At 44.8% G+C, this 26,365-nt stretch overlaps 1 protein-coding gene across 2 annotated transcripts in view; it reads left to right on the forward strand.

Moving 5' to 3' along the window:
• The first annotated feature begins 9,815 nt into the window (after positions 1 to 9,815).
• The window catches only part of jph3b (junctophilin 3b), a 48,176-nt gene continuing 31,626 nt past the window's right edge, over positions 9,816 to 26,365 (forward strand). For both annotated transcript variants that reach the window (XM_023985227.2, XM_023985228.2), the window contains exon 1: positions 9,816 to 11,567. In XM_023985227.2, the coding sequence (XP_023840995.1) occupies positions 11,186 to 11,567 (382 nt within the window). In that variant the 5' untranslated portion in view covers positions 9,816 to 11,185. The remainder of the gene's footprint in view (positions 11,568 to 26,365) is intronic.

Below are 26,365 nucleotides of genomic sequence, written 5' to 3' on the forward strand. Positions count from 1 at the left end.
CTCGTGGGAAGTGACAAAGAGCGCTTATAGGACCAGGGCACAAATAATAATATTATAATAATCAATAATTTTCCTCTTTATTTAGCCATCTTACATATAAATGGTTATTTGTTCATCAAAAATTGTGAATAACTCACCACAGGTTAATGAGAAGGGTATGCTTGAAAGGATGCATATAACTCTGCAATGTTTGGTTGTATTGGAGAGAGTCTTAAATAATTTTCGACACACTATATGTGCCTGTATTTGGTTTTCATGCTAGTGAGGGCCGAGAATCCACTCTCACATAGGTACGTGGTTGCAAAGGGCATCAGTGTCTTAACAGCGCGATTTGCGAAGGCAGGATACTCTGAGCACAGCCCAATCCAGAAATCTGGCAGTGGCTTCTGATTAAATTCAATTTTCACAGAACCGCTTGTTGCAATTTTGATTAGGCTCGCTTGTTCAGATATCGGTAAGTGGACTGGAGGCAGGGCATGAAAGGGATAATGAATCCAGTTGTTTGCGTCATCCGTTTTGGGAAGGTACTTGCATAATTGCGCACCCAACTCAGTCAGGTGCTTCGCTATATCACATTTGACATTGTCCGTAAGCTTGAGTTCATGTGCACACAAAAAATCAGACATTGATGGAAAGACCAGTGTGTTGTCCTTGTTAATGTAAGTAAAGAAAGTAAAGAAAGTTTTCTTTAAGTAAATTTAAGCTTGTCTCTCAATTTTTTTAAAAACGTGTCAATACTTTGCCCCTTGATAACCAGCGCACTTCTGTAGGTTGTAAAAGCGTTACATGGTCACTGCCCATATCATTGCATAGTGCAGAAAATACACGAGAGTTCACAGGCCTTGCTTGAACAAACATTTTTACTGTAGTGTCCAAAACGACTTTCAAGCAGTCAGGCATTCCTTTGGCAGCAAGAGCCTCTCGGTGGAGGCTGCAGTGTACCCAAATGGTGTCGGGAGCAACTGCTTGCACACACGTTACCACTCCACTATGTCTCCCTGTCATGGTTTTTGCAGCATCAGTACAGATACCAACACATATTGACCACCAAAGTCCATTTGATGTCACAAAGCTGTCCAGTACTTTAAAAATATCCTCTCTTGTTGTCCTGATTTCCAGTGGTTTGCAGAAGAGGATGTCTTCCTTAATTGACCCCCCATAAACGTAACGGACATATACCAGGAGCTGTGCCAGACCTGCCACGTCTGTTTACTCATCCAGCTGTAACGCATATAATTCACTGGCTTGTATGCAAAGCAGTAATTGTTTCAAAACATCTCCTGCCATGTCACTGACGCATCGTGAAACAGTGTTGTTTGATGAAGGCAGTGTCTGTATAGTTTTTTTTGGCCTTTTCCCCCAGCATTGTCCCAGCCATATCCGCGGCAGCAGGAAGAATTAAGTCCTCCACAATAGAATGGGGCTTGCCTGTCCTAGCCACTCGGTAGCTTGCTGTGTAAGACTCTTCTAGCCCCTTATTATTAATGGTATATGTTGCTTTAATACATATCTTACTACTCTTAATTATCGCCCCAAAAACAATTTTTCAAATTGGCATATTTTGTTTCGAAATGTCTGCACAAGAGTGAAGGTTTCTTTTCAGTTTTGTGAGTATTGTGAGGTACTTTTGCACTTATAACACACCGTGGCTGAGGAAAGGCACTACACCCAATATAAGTGAACCCCAAATCAATGTAGTTCTCATCATATTTGCGCCTCTTCAATGGTCCAAGTCCCTGTCTATTGTTCGGTGCTTTCCCGGGTAAGGGGGTAGTAGCTCTTCGGCTGCATCAGATTCACAACTGTCAGTGTCCATGCTAACTGGGCTAACAACGCATGTAGAATTACTGATGCTAGCATTGGATGTGCTCGTGGAAGCAGAACAACTTGTGTCATCGACAGGTGCAGGTGTAGTACTGCCTGTAGTGTCTCTTACTTTTTTTAACCATTTATCAATTTATCAATCCCTCCGAAACTTTCATTACACACACCTGGTCCCCATTTCCCTGATTGTAATTGTATAAATATGCCCTTTGGTTCACCATTGGGCTGTCGATTAGTGTTCCAATGTCCGTTGGTCGTGTGAGTACCTGTGATGTGTTGTTTTGACTTTCTTGCCGCTTGTATTGTGCAGATGATTACGGGTCTTGTCCCGTGTGGTATCATTGTGTGCGTGTGTGTTACGGGTCTCACCCCTGTGTATATATTCGAGGTACTCCTCGCTCTTTTGTTTGGGTTTCAACCCTGTGTTTTGTATACATGTTTGGTTGGTCTTCGTCCTCGTGCCTTTACATGGCACGCTGTAATTTGGGTAAATAAAAAAACATATTATGCATTCCTGCACCTGTCTCCCGACCCCTTTATGCCAACATGACAAACGGAATGAGCAGCAGCTACTTTGGCTACATACGGACCGTTAGTGGAATTCCCACGAGAGAGTAATGGTTAATGTGATTGGATGTTAATTATTTGACTAGGCTACCTGTATTTGACATTGTGTTATTTAGCTAAACACTTGACGGTTTCATTTTATTTTTGGCACTGAAACAAGGCTACTCAGGTGAGAAAAAAACCTCACCCAATTGTATAGCCCCGTTGGAAAATATAAATGGGCTGTTTGAAAATGTGTTTAAATGTGAATCACATTTTATTGGGCGTAACCCCGACGGCATTGCGCGTACCCCCTCCATTATACTCCAAAATCCAAATTTTATAATATGAAAGCACTGCATATTATTACATTTAAGACTGAATAAAACTATGGTTGAAATGCAAAAGTAGGACTCCAAAAGTACAAGGTTTGCATAACTGTAATGGTATGTGGGAAGTGTAAATTGTGACTTAACAATTTTTATTTTATTTTTTTATTTCACCTTTATTTAACCAGGTAGGCTAGTTGAGAACAAGTTCTCATTTGCAACTGCGACCTGGCCAAGATAAAGCATAGCAGTGTGAACAGACAACACAGAGTTACACATGGAGTAAACAATAAACAAGTCAATAACATGGTAGAAAAAAAAGAGAATCTATATACAATGTGTGCAAAAGGCATGAGGTAGGCAATAAATCGAATAATTACAATTTAGCAGATTAACACTGGAGTGATAAATCATCAGATGATCATGTGCAAGAAGAGATACTGGTGTGCAAAAGAGCAGAAAAGTAAATAAATAAAAGCAGTATGGGGGGTGAGGTAGGTAAATTGGGTGGGTAGTTTACAGATGGACTATGTACAGCTGCAGCGATCGGTTAGCTGCTCGGATAGCAGATTTTTAAAGTTGTTGAGGGAGATAAAAGTCTCCAACTTCAGAGATTTTTGCAATTCGTTCCAGTCGCAGGCAGCAGAGAACCAGAGGTCATGTCAATGCACTCTAATGACCAGTAGATAGAGCAGCATTACCCATCTTCCCTGATCGATCATGCTACTTCTGTTCTGCTGCCAAACCTTTCGTATCAAAATTCCAACACACATTCACAAATCTAGATGTATTTGTTAGGGGGTGGTTACAAATAAGATGTGAACTTGATGATCCTTTTAAACAGATGGAAGGTCAAGAGCGTAGGTTTCTGTTTATTGCTGGTCTATCTCTCCTTGCTGTTATTTCACCTGACAACATAGGAAAACCCTTCTTTGCTGTTGAATGTTTTTGTAAAGTTCCACAGATACGTTTCAGAGAGGATCCATTATATAATGTTTGGTGATGATGATGCGAATGAATCAGCGTGGCCTGTTTTCCCTGACAAGGATGGTGACTGTCATTCTGTCATTGAGAGTAGCTATCAGCTGTGTGGCCACCTGGGCCTCAGCTTACTCATAGGCGCGTCATGCTTTTGCCCCTTCGGGATCCCCTTGGGGATTAATAAAGTTGTATTGTATGCTTTTGACAAATCGCTCAAATTCCTTCACAGCCCCATGGCAGGCGCACACATTTGGCATCTGTTGACCCGATTTTGCATACTGCACAACAGAAAGTATGTGACAATAACTGAGTGCTGGATTGTAACTTGAGTGTATTTGTGTTTCAGGGATCCAAGGACAAAAATGTTGGGACATAAGGACTCCCATGGACCCTAGAAGCCATTTTGAGATGATATCTACCCTTACCCTAACCTTAACCCTTACACTTATTCCAAACCAAACCCTAACCCTAAACATAACCGTAGCAAGCAGTTGCTTATCAACAGATAATTTGTTGATAGTCTGACCATCTGTAGAGCATCTACAGATGGACTTTCTGGAGTATCCAAATAAAGTGTGATCGAGTCAGCCAATGAAGATGAGAAGCTGAGATAGGTGAGATAGGGACTACACAATTTATTTGATGAGGCCTACCATACAGAAACACTCTTATTCCAAGGAGGCACCAATCGTGACTCAAACACTGCCTATCACTGCCACAATCCCCCCTCTCCCTCTTTAATGCTAAGCAGTTGACAGGCTGAACCAAAGGAGCTACATCAGCTAAACCAGCAAAAGGAAAAGCAGTTGTGTAATCAATATTGACAACCCTTCCATAACACTATCCTGGCTCCAGAGTATAGACTAGAGCAGTTCTTCTGAACAAGAGGTAGTGCACTCCTGGGGGTACTTGGCCTATCCACAGGGGGTACTTGAAAAAATGCATGTCACAATAGGCCAGGGATGGGCAACTGGCGGATGCGGCCCACTGCCCCACATTTGAAGGCTCTCTGATCAAGTTGTGGGTACTGTCACGCCTGCTCCCGCTCCCCCTCTCTGGCGATCGAGGGCGCCTAGGCGTTACGCACACCTGTGACAATCATTATGTGCTTCACTGTACTCACCTGGACTCCTTCACTTTGTTGATTGCCCCCTCTATATCTGTCTGTTCCTCAGTTTGATCCCCGTGTCAGCGTTAATGTCATTTTGTTTCCCCTGTCCAGACGCTGTCAGTTTTCTTTCATGTCCGTTATTTATTAAATGTTCACCACCTGTACTTGCTTCTCGTCTCTCAGCGTCTGTCCTTACTCTGATTCAGAGGGGTTGCGTTAAATGAGGAAGACACATTTCAGTTGAAGGCATTCAGTTGTACAACTGACTAGGTATCCCCTTTCCCTTTCCCTTACACTCCCAATCACGGCCAGTTGTGATACAGCCCAGGATTGAACCAGGGTCTGTATTGACGCCTCTAGCACTGAGATGCAGTGTCGTAGACCACTGCGCCACTCAGGAGCCCCTTTATATGTAATCATGTAGTAACCAAAAAAAAAGTTAAACAAATCAAAATATATTTTATATTTGAGATTCCTCAAAGTAGCCACCCTTTGCCTTGATGACAGCTTTGCACACTCTTGGCATATATACATACAGTACACATATATACAGTACTGTGCAAAAGTTTTAGGCAGTTGTGAAAAAATGCTGTAAAGTAAGAATGCTTTATAAAATAGACATGTTAATAGTTTATATTTAACTAAATGCAAAGTGAGTGAACAGAAATCAAATCCATATTTGGCGTGACCACTCTTTGCCTTCAAAACAGCATCAATTCTTGTAGGTACACTTGTAGAAAGTCAGGGATTTTGTAGGCATATAGTCAGGTGTATGATTAAACAATTATACCAAACAGGTGCTAATGATCATCAATTCAATATGTAGGTTGAAGCACAATCATTAATTGAAACAAACAGCTGTGTAGGAGGAATAAAACTGGGTGAGGAACAGCCAAACTCAGCTAACAAGGTGAGGTTGCTGAAGACAGTTTACTGTCAAAAGTCACACACCACGGCAAGACTGAGCACAGCAACAAGACACAAGGTAGTTATACTGCATCAGTCTCTCCCAGGCAGAAGTTTCAAGGCAGACAGGGGTTTCCAGATGTGCTGTTTAAGCTCTTTTGAGAAGCTCAAAGAAACAGGCAACGTTGAGGACCGTAGACGCAGTGGTCGGCCAAGGAAACTTACTGCAGCAGATGAAAGACACATCATGCTTACTTCCCTTCACAATCGGAAGATGTCCAGCAGTGCCATCAGCTCAGAATTGGCAGAAAACAGTGGGACCCTGGTACACCCATCTACTGTCCAGAGAAGTCTGGTCAGAAGTGGCCTTCATGGAAGACTTGCGGCCAAAAAGCCATTCCTACGACGTGGAAACAAGGCCAAGCAACTCAACTATGCACGAAAACACAGGAACTGGGGTGCAGAAAAATGGCAGCAGGTGCTCTGGACTGATGAGTCAAAATTTGAAATATTTTGCTGTAGCAGAAGGCAGTTTGTTTGCTGAAGGGCTGGAGAGCGGTACACAAATGAATGTCTGCAGGCAACAGTGAAGCATGGTGGAGGTTCCTTGCAAGTTTGTGGTTGCATTTCTGCAAAAGGAGTGGGGGATTTGGTCAGAATTAATGATCTCCTCAATGCTGAAAAGTACAGGCAGATACTTATCCATCATGCAATACCATCAGGGAGGCATCTGATTGGCCCCAAATGTATTCTGCAGCATGACAACGACCCCAAACATACAACGAAAGTCATTAAGAACTATCTTCAGCGTAAAGAAGAACAAGGAGTCCTGGAAGTGATGGTATGGCCTCCACAGAGCCCTGATCTCAACATCATTGAGTCTGTCTGGGATTACATGAAGAGAGAGAAGCATCGGAGGCTGCCTAAATCCACAGAAGAACTGTGGTTAGTTCACCAAGATGTGCAAGTTCACTGTGGTTAGTTCACTGTTCGCAAGTGTACCTAGAAGAATTGAGGCTGTTTTGAAAGCAAAGGGTGGTCACACCAAATATTGATTTGATGTAGATTTTTCTTCTGTTCACTCACTTTGCATTTTGTTAATTGATAAATATAAACTATTAACATGTCTATTTTATAAAGCATTCTTACTTTACAGCATTTTTTCACACCTGCCTAAAACTTCTGCGACGTACTGTATATATATATACTGTATGTGATGGGTGATGCAATATTTACAAACAATTAAGTGACTAAGATACCGTAGAATAGTATAGTGTGCAGTTTACACATATGATGAGTAATGCAAGATACGGAGACATTGCTAAAGTGGCTAGGGATCCATTTCTAAAAGTGGCCTGTGATTCCTAATCTATGTCTTTAGGCAGCCGCCTCTGATGTGCTAGTGATGGCTGTTTAGCAGTCTGATGGCCTTGAGATAGAAGGTGTCTCTTTGATGCACCTGTACTGACCTCGCCTTCTGGATGATAACGGGGTGAACAGGCAGTGGCTCGGGTGGTTGATGTCCTTGATGATCTTTTTAGCCTTCCTATGGCATCGGGGGCTGTAGGTGTCCAGGAGGGCGAGAAGTTTGCCCCCGGTAATGCGTTGGAAAGACCGCACCACCCTCTGGAGAGCTCTGTGGTTGTGGGTGGTGCAGTTGCTGTACCAGGCGGTGGTACAGCCCAACAGGATGCTCTCAATTGTGCATCTGTAAAAGTTTGTGAGGGTTTTAGGTGTTAAGACAAATTTTTTTAGCCTCCTGAGGTTGAAGAGGCACTGTTGCGCCTTCTTTACCACACTGTCTGTGTGGGTGGTCCATTTTAGTTTGTCAGTGATGTGTACGCCGAGGAACTTGAAGCTTTCCACCTCCACTGCGGTCCCGTCGAGGTAGATAGGGGGGGGTGCACCCTCTGCTGTTTCCTGAAGTCCACGATCATCTCCTTAGTTTTGTTGACGTTGAGTGAGAGGTTATTTTCCTGGCACCACACTCCCAGAGCCTTCACCTCCTCCCTGTAGGCTGTCTCATCGCTGTTGGTAATCAAGCCTACTACTGTTGTTGTTTGTAAACCTGATGATTGAGTTGGAGGCGTGCTTGGCCACGCAGTCATAGGTGAAGAGGGAGTACAGGAGGGGCTGAGCATGCACCCTTGTGGGGCCCCTGTGTTGAGGATCAGCAAAGAGGTGTTGTTTCCTACCTTATCCACCTGAGGGTGACCCATCAGGAAGTCCAGGACCCAGTTGCACAGGGCAGGGTTCAGACCCAGGGCCCCGAGCTTGATGATGAGCTTGGAGGGCACTATGTTGTTCCTGTCTCTTATACACATCTAGATGTGTATAAGAGACAGATGCAGAGCTATAGTCAATGAACAGCATTCTTACATAGGTATGCCTCTTGCCCAGATGGGACAGGGCAGTGTGCAGGCAATTACATCGTCTGTGGATCTATTGGGGCAAATTGAAGTGGTTCTAGGGTGGCAGGTAAGGTGGAGGTGATATGATCCTTGACTAGTCTCTCAAAGCAATTCATGATGACAGGTGAGGGCTACAATGAGTAATGATAACTTGGCTATATATATATATATATATATATATATATATATATATATATATATATATATATATATATATATATATATATATATATATAATTTATTTTTTACCTTTATTTAACTAGGCAWGTCASTTAAGAACAAATTCTTATTTAAAATGACAGCCTAGGAACAGTGGGTTAACTGCCTTGTTCAGGGACAGAACGACAGATTTGTACCTTGTCAGCTCGGTGATTCAATCTAGCAACCTTTTGGTTACTGGTCCAACACTCTAACCACTAGGCTATCTGCCACCCCATACACGGGGTACAAGTACTGAGTCGATGTGTAGGGGTATGAGGTAATTGAGGTAGATACAGTATGTACAGTATGTACATATAGGTAGGGGAAAAGTGACTAGGCAACAGGATAGATAATAAGCAGTAGCAGCAGCATATGTGATGAGTCTAAGGAGTTCCCACAAGTGAAGGGAAAAGGTGAGAGGAGGAGAGTGCATAGATGCGAGAAGGAATGCAACAAACAAAGGGATAATGCTGTTATGCAGCTGCTATGAAAGTGAACTGTGTTTGCGTGTGATCAGGGGTGTATTCATTCTGCCGATTCTGTTGAAAAACGTTTCATAAACGGAAGCAAACGGAATGAAACGGTGATAAACATACCTGAATTTGTCCAATAGAAACTCTTCTTTGCAACTGTAGAACTAATGATTACACCCTAAATCAGCTAGATGCAGGCAAGAGTGTGAAAGGCAATATTGAATGTGTCAATGTCTGTCGCATTGATTACTCAAATTTCTCTCGACCTGTGCACTTACGTTATAGACTTGAATTTGTAGGCTAGGTTGTAGCAACCTCATGATGGGTATAGGGAAAATGTTAGTATCATGTAGTAGCCTAAACCTATCGATGTTACATTGAGCTGGGTGAGTGGGATATGAATAGCAGTACTGGTGTGGACCGTGTTAATTTCTTACTGATGTGGACACCAACGAACTTGAAGCTCTGGACCCGCTCCACTACAGCCCCTTCAATGTGGATGGGGGCATGCTCAGTCGTCCATTTCCTGTAGTCCCCGAATCTCATAATGAAACAGAATTGTGGTGAATACAATCTTACCACAAATACGAATGCTATCTTATAAACTATCGTATAAACAGATTTAGCCGTCTCTATCTATTACCTTATAATTTGCTTACATGTTGATGAATCGTGTTTTTATGCACAGACCAGAGATGGAGAGGTCAAAGGGGCTAAAGGCTTAAGAAAGCAAATAAAAAACCATCTCTGCTCTTCAGGGCAGCAAAAGAGAGAGAAGAGAGGCTTGGATCTTATGCTGCCTCTGTCTCTTTAAAAACAGGAGCATGCAATCTCTGCTCTTCAGGGCAGCAAAAGAGAGAGAAGAGAGGCTTGGATCTTATGCTGCCTCTGTCTCTTTAAAAACAGGAGCACGCATGTGAGGGGGAGGGGGTGTTGGCTAGTTGGAACAGTCCTCTAATGAGGAGATTTGAGAGACACAGAAGAGAGAGAGAGAGAGAGAGAGAGAGAGAGAGAGAGAGAGAGAGAGAGAGAGAGACCCAACCATAAGGAGAAAGGGGGAAATGAGATGACAACAGAATGCAGGCTGTGATACATAAAAGAGCATGATGTATTGAATCAGAGGAAAAGGATAAATAAATCTGGATTTCTCACCGGCAAGGGAGCAAGAATAAAAGCATCAGTATCGCTAAACCACTTAAGGACGTGGATTAAAAAAGAGAGAGGGAAAGGGAAAGGAGAGGAGGAAAATAATCAGATCACTTGTTTTTTTTCATGGTCCGTGTGCGCACTTGCTGTCGGTGAGAGTGTGCATATGTGTGTGCGCATATGGGAAGAGACTGCATTGCTGTTCACTAGCAGAGGCATCAGGAGAGAACCAAGCTGAAGCCCTCTTTTTTCTTTCTCTCTCTCTATTTCTGTGTTGCACTGTGTGGCAGGAGCATGTTGGGTGGGTTGAGTACAAACGACAAGCTGAGCTAGCCAAAAGAGATGAACCTGTAACGCTGTAAATGCTGTTGGATCTGGCCAGTGGCTGACTGGTAGCTGTGTGGGATCCCAGGTTTCTAGGTGGAGCCTGGTGGTCTTCAGCTGACTGGTAGCTGTGTGGGATCCCAGGTTTTCTATGGATGGAGACCTGGTGGTCTTCAGCTGACTGGTAGCTGTGTGGGATCCCAGGTTTCTAGGTGGAGCCTGGTGGTCTTCAGCTGACTGGTAGCTGTGTGGGATCCCAGGTTTCTAGGTGGAGCCTGGTGGTCTTCAGCTGACTGGTAGCTGTGTGGGATCCCAGGTTTCTAGTGGAGCCTGGTGGTCTCAGCTGACTGGTAGCTGTGTGGGATCCCAGGTTTCTAGGTGGACCCTGGTGGTCTTCAGCTGACTGGTAGCTGTGTGGGATCCCAGGTTTCTAAGTGGAGCCTGGTGGTCTTCAGCTGCTAGGGAGAGTTAAAGCTAAAAGCCCCAGAGAGGAGGAGGCACACGCAGCTGGGAGTGTGCCGGCAGTGGGGCCCTGCGTGGAGGGAGGGGGCCAGAACCTAAACCCCAAAGAAAAGGAGTTTGCTGTGTTTGTGTTGGCAGGGAGGACGCATGGCTGGCGAGGGCCTTCCCCCTTCTGTGAGCTGCAGCTGTAGGAGATTGGACTGGGAGTGACAGTGAACCAAACCTCCAGAATAATGGTTTAAAGAGGTTCCCGCTGCTCCTCCCTGGCCTGACAGGAGGGACCCTACACTCTGGGGGTCTATTTTGCTTTTTCCTCTTTTTATTTTTCTCTTTAAGTCAACCCGGGGGATTTGTTTGGGTGTCTTCCTCCCCCCCACACCTCATCATCATCCCTAACCCCACCTCCAACTCTGTTTTTAGTTCGTTTTCTTTTTTTGAGATTTGGGGGATTTGCCAAAACCTATTTCATGCATGTCCACTGGGGGCAGGTTCAACTTTGATGATGGGGGGTCATACTGTGGGGGGTGGGAGGAAGGCAAAGCCCACGGCCATGGCATCTGCACTGGGCCGAAGGGCCAAGGCGAGTACTCAGGGTCCTGGAGCCATGGCTTTGAGGTGGTGGGGGTGTACACATGGCCCAGTGGGAACACCTACCAGGGCACCTGGGCGCAGGGCAAGCGCCATGGGATTGGAATGGAGAACAAGGGCAAGTGGGTGTAYAAGGGGGAGTGGACAAGTGGATTTAAGGGACGCTACGGCCTCAGGGAGAGCACCGGCACCAGCGGGAAGTACGAGGGGACCTGGAACAACGGTCTTCAGGACGGATACGGCACTGAGACCTACTCCGATGGAGGTAAGACCCAGTCCCAGACCCAGACCCAGACTGAGCCATGTTTAATGGGTGAGTACCCTCTGTGTAAAGCATCAACATATGGATATTGAGATACAGACCAGCAGGCCCATTCTTCATAGTGAGTTGACAGTATTCGGGGAAACCTAGGTGCTAGGTTTCCCCGAACACCCCACCCCCCTCCACCACACACACACAATCTAACTGTCTCCTGCTTCATTCTTCTCCTATCTCTCAGACACTCTCTAATCTCTCTTTCTCCGTCCATCTGTCAATTGGGAAAGCAGTTCCCTCTCCCCTGCTCGTGCTGCAGTGGGAGAGACATTTCGAGGCCCAAATTAAGGTCACCGGACTCCGCATGCAGCCTGAGAGAGAGATTTCAGGTCACCCCCAAAGCACAGGGAACAAGCAGACAGACAGAATCATGGTAAACCTGGCTGGGAGGCCATAAATACACACCTTGAAGCTGACAGTGATGAGAGTCTGGAAGTCCTTACTCTACCTCAAATTCACACACACTCTCTCTCTACTAAGGTGGATTTCAGATCCATTCAGATATATTTATCAAAACACTTCCTTTAGCAAGGCAAAGGCACTTAAAACAATCACACAGTCAAAGGGCATGACGGTCTGTAGAATATTTTGATTTCTTCTGGTGAAACCTCCTGGTGCAACACCATACTCTTAGAACAGAAGGTGCTATCTAGAACCTAAAAGGGTTATCCAATGGCTGTCCCCATAGGAGAACCCTTTGAAGAATCCTTTTGGGTTCCATGGAGAAGCCAAAAAGGTTCTACATCAGTGGAGGCTGCTGACGGGAGGATGGCTCATAATGATGGCTGGAATGGAGCGAATGGCATCAAACAAATAGAAACCAGCCATTACCACGAGACTGTCCTCCCCAATTAAGGTGCAACCAACCTCCTGTTTTCTACATGTAAGGGTTTTTTTCTTCTCCAATTTGGTTTTGAATTCTCTTTTATTTTATATTTATAAATTGTAAAATGTGTGAAATTGTAAAATGCAGGGCTCCCTTGTTCTCAATGGGTATCCTTGTTGAAATTAGTAGAACCATTTTCACAGAGGGTTCTACATAGAACCAAAAAGTGTTCTACCTGGAACCAAAGAGTGTTCTAGCTGGAACCAAAAAGTGTTACCCTATGGAGACAACGAGGAACCCATATGGAACCCTTTTTCTAAGAGTACATTGTTAAAGTTATATAACTCTCTAGCACCAGAACCTTACACAACTATGCACCCAACCAACAGCCCAATGAACACTGGCTGAGTCAGGAGAGGAGGCTAATGAGGACAGAATATGCAGAATAGATATGACACAGACGATATCCACAATGATAACAGTCCTCTCTGAAGTGAGCACCAGGCCAGCGAGGCTTTGTTATAATGAAATGAGTATGAGGCATAAGATAAAGAAAGGGATTTGGAGAAGACAGACTGGTAGATGAAGATGGAAAAGCAGGAGGTATAGTATAGAATAGTGTACTATTTTCGTATGAGAGACACTCCAGAGAAACTTCAAATCTACAGTATTCATTATGTAACACTTCATGTGTTCATTATGTAACACACAATAACATGTGTCCTTAAATTTGTCAGTGTCTTTAAAATCCTCCAGTATACTCTTCCTGTCTGAAGGCTTTAGCATTTTATGCCCAACAACAATTGTTATCAGTTGATTTCACCATCTAACATTGACAATAAGAAAGTCTTGCATTCTACCCTCGAACTTTGCTCACACCCTGCACACCCTGCTTATCATATCACTCCTCAGGAGAAGGATCTATGCCCGGAGCAGTTGTTTTTCTCTATATTTATATCTGTCTACCTCGTTCCACTGCATTACAGCAGTGGCGCCTCTGTCTCTGTACAGCAAGTTGCTGTGGGAACGCACACAGACATGCAGCAGGGCTGCGTGTCACAGGGGACTCAGTGTTGCTCACTCTGATTGGCTGGCTGACTCTGCTAATGTTGTTTACTTACTTGAGCAGTGAGCGCTTATCTGGCTGCTACATCATAATCACAGAAGAAAGTGACAGAGAGGGGGAGACAAAGATACAGAGAGGTTACAGTAGCATTGTCTTTCCTCTCAGGAGGAGTTAGAAATGGTATACTGTCAATGGCCATGGAATGAGGAACCCATCCAAGGAGCTATCTAAGGAGAACACTACAACTGCGTGTAAAAGAGAAGATACTACATGTCATGTAGTGTTTTTGATGCTTGTTGACACGCCACCTTGATTGCTGATTAGCACATCTGTGATTGGGAGTAAAGCAAACTCACTGTACTGGGAGCTACAGGAAACTGTCCTGACAGTTGTTTCTGGATAGGAGTCAATATTACAGTGCAGTAGCCTGTATGATTTGACCCCTGACCTACATACTGAACCAACATGGTGTTTAGAAATGGTTTGTGCCATGTAGAGATGAGGAGGGGCCTATTTGTGTAGATGGCCAGGCGATTTAGGTTATTGTATCCTTGGGCAAGGTGTGTTATCTAAGTTATTGAGGTAATCTTTTTGCTGTTGAAACAGATTATGTTAATGAGACCTAAGAGACAGCAAGCGCAGTTCCTCAAAATGATGAACATGATGTGAACAAACGTTTGTGATGTCCCAATTCAATTTTTCAGGGGAATTAACGTTCAAATTATAATTCAATTTTTAGGATGTTTCTATGAGTTAAATAATCCTTAAATGGACAAATCTAAGACTGGGGCACATCATCGCCTCTCTGCGACAGAAACAAAATCCAAAACGAAATCCCTTAACCGGATAACATCCGTAGTCGATTTAAGCTTACTGAGAGATTTAGCTTTTAACTGCAGCTCATTTAGAATGTTGGCGTTTCTCTAGCAGTTTCGCTAGCTGTAGTCTGTCCTGGATTGCAGTCTGTCTGTGTCTGTTCTAGCCAGCTCTTCTACGGTTGTCTTGCAAGCAGAGTGACATCAAACATTCCCATAGCCACATGATGCTCCTGTTTCAGAAGATGACACACACATTACGAAAGCAGCACCTGCTTACAGTCCAGACCTATCTTACAACACTGCTGTAGCATGTCTCTTGTTCTGTCCCATGCACATTACTCTGTCTGTCTCTCTCTCACACACTCACACACAAACACACTCAAATATGAAGTTCAGGTGCTGACTTGATGAAATATAAAAGTATTAATAATTCATGAAAGAGTCAATCCAAACACACTTTCTGCCATCCTTACTCCAGTTTGAATATCCTCTGTTATGAATTGTACACACTATGCGGTCGAGGGCTTTGTGTTGCATATTGGGGGGGTCCAAGTCAATTGGTTCCAGGGTCAACACCCTGGGGGTTCAGGGGTAGACTTTGAGGTGGCCTACGTTTGCTCTGTTTGGTGTGTGTGGCGGGGTGTGGCTTGAAGCAATGAGTGCCGTATTTGAAGGGCAGCGGTGTATTTTGAACCCACAGCCCAAACCCCTCCCCGGTTTTTCAACTGGTCGTTCAGAACAGCACTGTTTCTGTTTAATTGAACGTTGCATTAAAACAATTTGTACTGAACACAGCTCTGGTGTCTTTTCTACTCCAAAATTAATGAAAATAAAATGATCGTAAGGCCATGAAAAGATAATTCCCCCTCCTCCCAAAAAATGAGGCTAACAACATATAAGCACGATCACCTGTAGCCCAACTGATGCAGCATAGTGGCTGAACCATAGGGTTGCCCATTTGTATTTTTGCTAATCATTAAATAGATGATTAGTGATGAGTGCTTTCCCCCCCAAAAATTGTTTTCTAAACATAAATATGGAGGATATGTTGCTGCTGCTGATGGTCAGAGTTTGTGAGACAGGCATGCTGCCTCTGACTGGGGAGATAATCAAAATCAAATCAAATTGTATTTGTCACATGAGCGGAATACAACTGGTGTAGACTTTTCCAAGATACCCTTTCCAACTAGGCAGAGTTTAAATATAGTAATAAAAATAGTAACACATTAGATATAAATTAAGATACACAAGAATGGCGCCATATACAGGGAGTACCAGTAACAGATCAATGTGCAGAGAGGTACGAGGTATTTGAGGGACATGTACATGAAACAGGCATGCTTGAGGTTCAAAGAAACAGCCCTTCTCTAATTCTGTAGCATTCTAGAAACCAGTTGTTTCAAAGTTTATAATACTACCAAATGTGTCTTTGAACTCACAAAACTTTACCTAATATAACCGTTACCAATTATCACTCATTTTGAGAAATACTGCTCACAATATAGTGGCACAGTAGAGGAGCGCTTCTTTGGTTTATAGTTAATCCACGCGGTGCTCTTTGATCATGGGATGAAATACTATAAAACAAAAAGAAGTTGCTGCTGGATAGTAAACACTGCGGAACAGCCTTTGTGTAAACAAACTTCCAGAAGTAGTCAAAGCACTCTTATTTAAAAGCATATATGCGCCTGTATGCGGCCTATAATATCAAAATGAGAGCCATCATTTGATTACAGGTTGAGTAAACTTGGGAAAAGTAATGCAATCTCGATTGGAAGGAATATACAAACAGCCAAGTTCAACCTAAAAACAGAACAACGCACATTGTTAAAGACACTATAATAAATTATGTATTGGCGCGTAATCAAATCAGGGTTGCTGTGATGTGTCCGCGTCTCTGATCTTTCCGCGTTTAACCATTTGTGCTGCCGCCTGTAGTGCTGCTTTTACGCATCTCGCAGCACTTCGGATGAAAACCTCCATCGAATTCGTTTTGACATCTGAGTTACAGAGTCCATAGAAAACCAACTATTCTTAGAAGATTATTGTAGGCTAAATGCATTACATAATAGGCCTTAATGTGAACAAGCTGTGCATGAAAACGACGGAAGACGTTTCTTTCAAAACTTTAGCTGTTTTCATGGCTGTGGGGAAATTAAATAATATGCTCCCTGATTATTAACTCGACCGAGAGATGCCTCCAAAATGCAGAATTTTCTACTACGCCCGAGTTAACCGAGGAAACTACTGTAGCTTAATTCTGAAATGAAATAGGCTTTCCGACTTCCTGATCGAGCTGTAAGGGCACATACCCCGTGGGAAACTGTTCAGGCAAACCACCGATGAACGTGCATCCATCCACCCACCCACCCCCACAAAGAGAACGTTTAAGCACCGTGGAGTCTATAACGGCTACATACTGTACGGATGACACGATTCAAGTAGGCCTGCCTATGCTTGATGTGGAATGATTCATGACATGCGTTTTATGTCAATGGCAATGAAAGGAAAAGGAAAATGTCACTGACATTTCAGGGGCACTTAATACTTTTAATTTAATCAACACACATTTGTTAAAAGTTTATACAGATACTGCATTTTTCTCTGCTAGATGTGACATTGGATTTAATTGATGTCTATAATCCACGTTCATGTGTGTAGCAATGCTTGACTAATGACTGTAGTGAGATACAAGTCCTAATGGGGAGATTCCCATGGAGTCAATGGATCCCCAAAGACTCACAGTTTACCCATGCTGCCCTCTCCTGAGAGAGAGAGACATCCCTTCCCTACTTTCTTTATGCTTGACCTCCTTCACTGAGAAAATCTGCTGTTGCAGGTCGGGGACACACCAGTCTTTCATTACGGCCTGATTCTAGTTAATGTGTCTGCAAACTATAACAACAATATAATATGCTGTGTCATGGACCTGATCAAACTTTCAATAGAGGAGAAGTCACTTCTCTGTGTATGTGGACTCTGTTCAAGCCAGACATAACCCAAGTTATTTCAGTCAGGACTTTATTTCAGCTGTGTCAGCAAAAGCTGTAAAAATACTAAATTTTCAGAGACACACGGAAGAAGCACTCATACTCACACACAGACACACACTCACACATTCTCAACCCCCCATCTCTCGTTATCTTTCTCTCTTTCTCTCTCTCTGTATTTCTCTCTCTCTACCTTTGGAGTGTCTGTGCTGGAATTAGAGACAGTGGGTGAAGGTGAGGAGCAGAGAGCTGAAGAACAGGAAGTGATCCTGGATAGAAATACGAGATGTGCCAGAGCAGAGCTGGAAGGCGCTGGCTAATTTCACTCTGTCTGTCTTGCTGTCACTGTCTTTCTCTGTGGGAATATAAATGTAATCCTATAAATTGAGGCCTGTGTTTGATCCATCATATGTCACACAGCTGTTGACTGATCAGGCGGGTGTGGCCAGATGTCGGCCAGCTGTCTGTGACAGGAAGAGTATACTGGAGTATTTTAAAGACACTGACTGATTTAAGGACACATTGAACAGCACATTGTGTTACATAATGAATACTGTAGATTTGAAGATTCTCTGGAGTGTCTCTTATACAAAAATAGTACACTATTCTATAGTATGTATACCTCCCGCTTTTCCATTTTCATCTACCAGTCTGTCTTCTCCAAGCAGTAGCAACAGCTCCTATTGCAGCAGTAGCAGCAGCTCATATAGCAGCAGTAGAAGCAGTAGCAGCAGCTCTTATAGCAGCAGTAGCAGCAGCTCTTATAGCAGCAGTAGCAGCAGCTCCTATAGCAGCAGTAGAACTGGCAATAGCGAGCGCTCCCTATAGCAGCAAGTAGCAGCAGCTCCTATCAGCAGCAAATAGGCAACAGCCTCCTATAGCAGCATAAGCAACAGGCTCTAAGTCAGACAGCAGTTTATGCAGCCAGTAGCAACAGCTCCTATAGCAGCAGCTAAGCACTATAGCAGCAGCTCTACAGCAGTTCGATAGTAGGCAAGCATAGCAGCATCCATGCTATAGCAGCAGATAGCAAAGCAGCACTTCTTATAAGCAGGACCATAGCAAAGCAGCTCCTATAGCGCAGCAGTAGCAGCCAGACTATGGCCCAGTATGCAAGCGAGCTAGCAGCAGCTCCTTATAGCAGCACAGCTAGCAAGCCAATAGGCACTCCCTATAAGTAGCAGCAGCTATGCAGCGAAACAGCTCCGGTATAGCAAGCCAGTCAGCAAGCTCTCTTATAGCAGCAGGCAGCAGAGCCAGCTGTTGCAGCTCAAGCACAGTAGCAGCAGCTCACTATAGCGACAGTAGCAGCAAGCGTCCTATAGCAGCAGTAGCAGCCAGCTCCTATAGCAGCAAGTAAGCCAAGCAGCTCCTATGAGCGAACGTGACAGCGCCTATACACAGTGAGCTTATAGAACAGCTCCGTAAGCAGCACGTTAGAGCGCCAATAGCAAGGCAGCTCCTCATAGCACCAGCGAGTTAGCAGCAGCTCCTATAGCACAGTAGCAGCAGCTCCGATAGCAGCAGTAGCAGACACTCTGTATAGCAGCAAAGCAATAGCAGCAGCTCCTTTAGCAGCAGTAGCAGAACAGGCTCTGGTAGTAGCCAGCATGCGAGAGCAGCTCTAGCATCATAGCAGCAGCTCGTTAGCAGCAATAGCAACAGCTCTTATAGCAGTCAGTAGAAGCAAAGGTAGCAACATCCTATAGCAGGCAGAGAGAGTGAGCAAGCAGCTCCTACAGTACAGCAGCTCTATAGAGAAAGTAGCAGCAGCTCCATACCGTAAAAACGAGTCTATAGCGCACTAGCAGCAGCTCTTAAGAGTAGCACAGCCTATAGTAGCAGTAGCAAGCTACTACGGGCGCTAAGAAGCATCACCAGCTCTATAGCCAGCAGTAGCGTTAGCAGCAGGCTCCTATAGCAGCAGTTAGCAGCAAACTCCTATAGCAGCAGTAGCAGACAGCTCTTATAGCAAGCAGGTAAGCAGCAAGTATTAAGCAGAACAATACAGCTGCTCCATATAGCAGCATAAGAGTCCTATAGCAGGCCAGTAGCACGGAGCTAGTATAGCAGCAGATAAAGCAAAAAAAAGCTCAAAAAACAAAAAAAAAAAAAAGCAAAAAAAAAAAAAAAAAGATATAACAAAAAAGAAAAAAACAAAAAAACAAAAAAAAAAAAAAAAAAAAAAAAAATAGCAACACTCCTAATAGCCGAGCAGTAGCAGCAGCGTGAGCAAAGTCGATAGCAGCAGAGCTCCTATAGCGGAGCTAAGTAGCAGCAGTAGCCATCCTAGCGCAGTAGCAGCAGGCTCCTATAGCAGCATGAGCGAAACAGCCTCCTATAGCACGCAGTAGCAGCCGAGCGCTTCTATAAGGCGAGCGAGTAGCAGGCAGCATCACTAAGCAGGCCAGTAGTAGAGTAGCAGCAGCTTAGCGCCAGACAGCAGTAGCACAACCATCTAATAGCAGCAAGTAGCAGCAGCTCTTATACCATAGAATAGCAAGCATCATGCACATGAGCAGCTCCTATAGCAGCAGTAGCACAGCTCCTAATAGCAGCGGTAGCGAGCAGCTCACAACAGCATGCGACCTTATAGCAGCATAGGCTAGAAGCAACAGCAGCAGCTACCATATAGCAGCAGCTCATATACAGCAGAGACTCATATAGCAGCCCGAAGAGTAGCATGCAGCCCTAGAAGCAGCAGTAGCAACAGCTCCACATATAGCAGCAGTAGCAGCAGGCTCCTAGTAGCAGCGAATGGCAAAACACTCTCGTCAGCAGCGCTAGCAGCTCCTATAGCAGTCAGTAACATCAGCAGCTAGTACGAAGCAGTAGAATAGCAGCAGCTTCCTATAGCAGCAGGACAGCAAGTAGCAGCAGGCTCTATAGCAGCCAGTGAGCATGCTCCTATAGCAGCAGTAGCAGCAGCTCGTATAGCAGCGAGTAGAAGCAAGCGAAGCTCTAATAGCAGCGAGTAAAGAACCCAGATGAGCCGAGCACAGCTCTATAGCAGCAGTAGCAACAAGCTCCTATATCAGCAGCAGCCAGTAGCAAAACAGCTCCATATAGCAGCAGTAGCTCCGAAGCAGCTCGAGGTAGTACAGCACCATGTAGCAAGCAGGTAGCAACAGCTCTATAGCAGCAGCATCCAATAGCTTACGCAACAGTAGCAGCAGCTCACGTATAGCAGCAGTAGCAAGGCAGCTCCTAGATAGTCAAGCAGCTCTAGTAGTAGACGAGTAAGCAAGGAGCTCCGTATAGACATGACAGCAGCTAAGCAGAACAGCATGCCAGGTTATAGCCGAGCAGCAGTCCTTAGCACAGTGACAGCTCCTATGGCAGGCCAAGCAGTAGCAGCAGCTCTTAAGTAGCAGCAGTAGAAGCAATAGCAGCAGCTCCTATAGCAGCAGTAGCAGCAGCTTCCATACAGCAGTAGCAGCACTCCTGAGGATTAAGCAGCAGTAGCAACAACAGCTCCTATAGCAGCAGTAGCAACAGCTCTCTAATAGTCAGCAGTAGCAGGCACAGATAGCAACAGCTCCTATAAGCAGGCAGTAGAAGCAATCAGCAGTGCAGCCCATAGCAGCAGTAGCAAGCAGCTCATATAGCAGCAGTAGCAGCACTCCTATAGCAGCGAGTAGCAAACAGCTCCTATAGCAGCCAGTGGAGCAGCAGCTCTGCTATAGTCAGCAGTAGCAACAGGCTCCTATAGCAGCGAGTATGACAAGCAGCCTCCTATAGCAGCAGTAGAAGCCAGTAGCAGCAGCTCCTATAGCAGCAGTAGGCAACAGCTCCTATAGCAGGCAGTACAGCAGCTCAGGTATAGCAGCGTAGAAGCAATAGCAAGCAGCTCTATAGGAGCAGTAGCAGCGCAGCTCCCTATAGCAGCAGTAGCAGCAATCCAGGCTATAGCAGCAGTAGCACAAGCTCCATATAGCAGCAGTAGCAACATCTCTAGTATAAGAGACAGTAGCAGCAGTAGCAACACCTTATTAGCAGCAGTAGCAGCAGTAGCCAACATCTCCTATAGCAACAGTAGAAGCAATAGCAGCAGCTCCTATAGGCAGCAGTAGCAGAGCTCATGGATAGCGGCAGACGTGCAGCAGCTCCTATAGCAGCCGAGTAGCAACAAGCTCCCTATAAGACACGTAGCAGCACTCCTATAGCAGCGAGTAGAAACGAGTACACAGCTCCCATAGCAGCGGTAAGCACGGCTCCCTATAGCAGGCACGTAGCAGCAGGACTCCTAACAGCAGCAGACGTAGGCAGCTTCTATTGAGCGAGCAGTAGAAGCACTCTGTATAGAGCAGTAGAAGCGTAGCAACAGCTCCTATAACCAGCAAGTAGCAGCAGCACTTATAAGCATCCAAGTAAGCAGGCAGGCCGCCTATAGCAAGCAGTAGCAACAGCTTCTATCACGCCAAGGTAAGAAGCAGCTCCATATAAGCAGCAGTTAGAAGACCAGTAGCAACAGCTCGCGGTATACCAGCAGTGCAGCAGCTCCCTATAGCGGCGAAGTAGCAGCAGCCCCATATAAGCAGCGAGTCAGAAGGTATCAGCAGCACACTAGCAAAACGAAGTTGCATGAGCACCTCTAGCAACAGTAAGAGAACGAAGCAGCACAATCTAGCAGCACACTAGCAGCAGCTAAGCAGCAGCTACTATAGCACGTAGTGAGCAGCCGGAGCAGCGCAAGTAGCAGATAGCAGCAGCACCTCTATTCAGCAAAGCCAGCAGCACCTTTAGCAGCAGTAGCAGCGAGCACCTCTATCAAAGCGAGTAGCAGCACTCCCATATAGGCAGCAGTAGCAAGCAGTAAGCAAGCAGCACCTCTAGCAGCAGTTAGCAGCAGCTCCTATAGCAGCAGCTAGCGAACAGCCATATAGCAGCAGTAGCAAGCAGTAGCAGCGCGACAACCTTCTATCAAGCAAAGTAGCAGCAGCTCCTAGTATAGCAGCAGTAGCAGAGCAGTAGCGAGCAAGCAACCTCTATCAGCAGGGTAGCAGCAGCTCCATAGCAGCGGGAGTAGACAGCAGCTACTATAGCAGCATGTTAGCGGGAGCAGTACAGCAGCAACCTCATGATTCAGCAGTAAGCAGCAGACTCCGTAATAGCAGCCAAGTAGCAGCAGTAGCAGCACACCTATCAGCAGTAGCAGCAGTCCTATAGACAGTGCAACAGCTCCTATCGCAGCAGTAGAAGCATAGCAGCAAGCACTTTAAGCAAGCACAAGTACTAGCAGCAGCACCTTAGGACAGGCAGTAGCAGCGACACCTCTTCGCGATGCAGTGCAGTAGCAGCAGCTCCGTATAGCAGCAGTAGCAGCCGTAGGCAGCAGTAGCAGCAGCACCATTTAGCAGCCAGTGCGAGACCTGGCTAGCCATACAGCAGCACTTTAGACTAGCGCGACCAAGAGTACAGCAGCACTTTCGAGTAGCAGCAGCCCCTAGACAGGCAGCAGCACCTTAAGCAAGCGTATCAAGCAAGCACCTTGCAGCAGTAGCAGCAGCCACAGCCGTAGCGGTAGGCAGCACACCTTTAAGCAGCAGTAGACAGCAGCACCTTTTAGCCATGCCCCCCAGTAAGCAGAGGCCACCTTAAGGCACCAGTATGCAGCAGCACTTTTGCAGCAGCGTGTCACAGCACCTTTAGCAGCACTACCACAGCAGCACCCTTTGCAAGCGTAGAGCAGCACCTTAAGCAGCCAGTACTAGCAGCACCTGGCAGCGTAGCAGCACTTGAACAGCGTTAGCAGCAGTAAGCAGCAGCGCGCACCCATGTAGCAGACCTATCAGCAGTAGCAGCAGCACCATTCTAACAGCCATGTAGCAGCATGATACAGTAAGCAGCAGCAGCACCTCTATCAGCAGTAGCAGCAGCACCTCTATCAGCAGTAGCAGCAGCACCTCTATCAGCAGTAGCAGCAGCACCTTTAGCAGCAGTAGCAGCAGCACCTTAAGCAGCAGTAGCAGAAGCACCTCTATCAGCAGTAGCAGCAGCACCTTTAGCAGCAGTAGAACTAGCAGTGTGTTGTTGTGGGGGTGGGGATATCCAACACTCTCTCTGCTGTTGCCTTATTGAGCCATCCAACCCTATGCATTTCACTGACATGCCAGCCCACAGAGATCAATAAAGGCAAAGAGGACAGGGGAGTGTGTGTGCATGTGTGTGTGTGTGTGTGTATGCGCGTGCCTAGGGTTAGGGGGTTTGGAAAAGGAGTGCTACAAACAGAGATACTGAGATTGGTTGGAATCCTTATAGGGGCCATATGTGCTGATTCCACACATAAGCAGCATATTATAGAATGCTTGGCACGTTGAATCACAGAGCAAGAGGAGTTGTTACATCAGAGGGTTTGCTCAGTCATTGGCAGCACAGAAAGAACAGAATATAGATTAGATAGGCTGATACTGTACATAGATGGATCCCATAGATCCGTCAATCCGGCAGTGTATGTGTATGTGTGTGTAGTGTGTATGTGTGCGTGTAAGAGAGGAAGATACAGAGAGAGCGACAGATAGAGAGATAGGCAGTGAATTGTCCTAGATTTCAGCACCACACAGTTGGACCTAAGCTGTAATGGGAAATAGAGGAGAAATCCTGCTACATCTAAAATACCAGCTACTAAGCCAGTGTACAGAGGAAAAGTACTGGATTGCACCTATTCACAGACAAAATAGAATCAGAGTGTAGTTCACGTTATGAAGCCATGCTACTATCTCTAAAGAAAGGCCTGTAATGATTCAAAACTGTCAAAACACCATGTCATGTATCACATCAGGCTGAAAATCTGTCACATAACCTCACATAATAGTATAGCACTGAACTGATTTACGGAATCCAGAGAGAGGGTCAATCTCAGAGTGAAGCATTATTGTTTTGGAATGACAATGGAAACCTAACCTTTGACCCTAGCCAGTCAGGATCAGTTTGCTACCTCTACAGTGCATTTGTAAAGTATTCAGACCCCTTGAGTTTTTCCACATTTTGTTACGTTACAGCCTTATTCTAAAATGGATTAAATACATGTTTTTCATCATCAATCTACACACAGTATCCATAATGACAAAGTGAAAACAGGTTTTTAGAAATGTTTGCACATTTTTGCAAATAAAAAACAGAAATACTTTATTTACGTAAGTATCCAGACCCTTCGTTATGAGACTCGAAACTGAGCTCAGGTACATCCTGTTTCCATTGATCATCCTTGAGATGTTTCTACAACTTGATTGGAGTTCACCTGTGGTAAATTCAATTGATTGGACATGATTTGGAAAGGCACACACCNTTCCATTGATCATCCTTGAGATGTTTCTACAACTTGATTGGAGTTCACCTGTGGTAAATTCAATTGATTGGACATGATTTGGAAAGGCACACACCTGTCTATATAAGGTCCCACGGTTGACAGTGCATGACAGAGCAAAAACCAAAAGAAAATAGCTGTGCAGCTACGCTCCCCATAGAAGAATGGGAGAAACTCCCCAAATACAGGTGTGCCGAGCTTGTAGCGTCATACCCAAGAAGACTTGAGGCTGTAATCGCTGCCAAAGGTGCTTCAACAAAGTACTGAGTAAAGGGTCTGAATACTTATGTAAATGTGATTATTTCAGTTTTAGTATTTTTTGTAAATTTTCCAAAATGTCAAAAACCTGTTTTTAGCTTTGTCATTATGGGGTTTTGTGTATGGATTAATTGTGTGTAAAAAGAAACAATTTAATCAATTTTTGAATATAGCTGTAACGTAACACAATGTGGAATAAGTCAAAGGGTCTGAATACTTTCCGAATGCACTGTATATAGGACTATTCTGAGACGTGATCTACCAGAGGGGTTGGCAGACAAGATGATAAACAGCTGCCATACTGGACGTCTCAGGGAAGATAACATTCCATTATTTTGTTGGCAAAATGTCCCATAAATAACGGTGCTGACAGGAAACGGGATGGACATGGTGATAGATGTTATGAGTGCTCTTCACTTACTTAGTACCTCTCCACAGTTTCACTCATACATATACTGAGTGTACAAAAAATTAAGGACTGCCCTTTCCATGTCATAGACTGACCAGGAGAATCGAGGTAAAAGCTATGATCCCTTATTGATGACACTTGTTAAATACACTTCAATCAGTGTAGATGAAGGGAAGGAGAGAGGTTAAAGGTTTTTTATGCCTTAAAACAATTGAGACATGGATTGTGTGTGCCATTCAGAGGGTGAATGGGCAAGACAACATATTTAAGTGCCTTTGAACAGGGTATGGTAGTAGGTGCCAGGCGCACCAGTTTGTGTCAAGAACTGCAATGGTGCTGGGTTTTTCACATTTCCTGTGTGTATCAAGAATGGTCCACCACCCAAAGGTCACCCAGCCAACTTGAGTCAACATAGGCCAGCATCCCTGTGGAATGCTTTCTACACCTTGTAGAGCCCATCCCAATGAATTGAGGCTATTCTGATGACAAAACATGTTCTTAATGTTTTGTACACTCAGTGTATATTGATGACTAGGATACAGTCTGGGATGTAGTATTATTACTCTATCTTTAGTATAGTAGTGTTGGTACTGGTAGTAGTAGTAGTGTTGGTACTGGTAGTAGTGGTAGTGGTGGTACTGGTAGTAGTAGTAGTGGTGGTACTGGTAGTAGTAGTGGTGGTACTGGTAGTAGTAGTAGTGGTGGTACTGGTAGTAGTAGTAGTGAGAGAGATTGGTGGTCTGGTAGTAGTGATGTGTGGTACTCGGTTAGTAGTAGTAGTGTGGTAGCTGGTTAGTAGTGGTGGTCCTGGTAGTAGTAGTCAGTGTTGGTACTGGTAGTAGTAGTAGTGTGGTACGGTAGTAGTAGTGGTGGGTATGTAGTAGTGAGTGGTGTACTGGTGTAGTAGTAGTGGTTGTAACTCGGTAGTAGTAGTGTGTGGTGGTATTCTGGTAGTGTGTTGGTACTGGTAGCTAGTGGTTGGTACTTGGTATAGTATAGTGGTGGAGAACTGCGTAGTAGTAGTGTGGGTCGTTATCTGGTGGAGTTAAGTAGTAGTGCTTGGTACTTCGGTAC

The sequence above is a fragment of the Salvelinus sp. IW2-2015 genome, linkage group LG4q.1:29 (genome assembly GCF_002910315.2).
Source record: "Salvelinus sp. IW2-2015 linkage group LG4q.1:29, ASM291031v2, whole genome shotgun sequence".
Classification (NCBI taxonomy): domain Eukaryota; kingdom Metazoa; phylum Chordata; class Actinopteri; order Salmoniformes; family Salmonidae; genus Salvelinus; species Salvelinus sp. IW2-2015.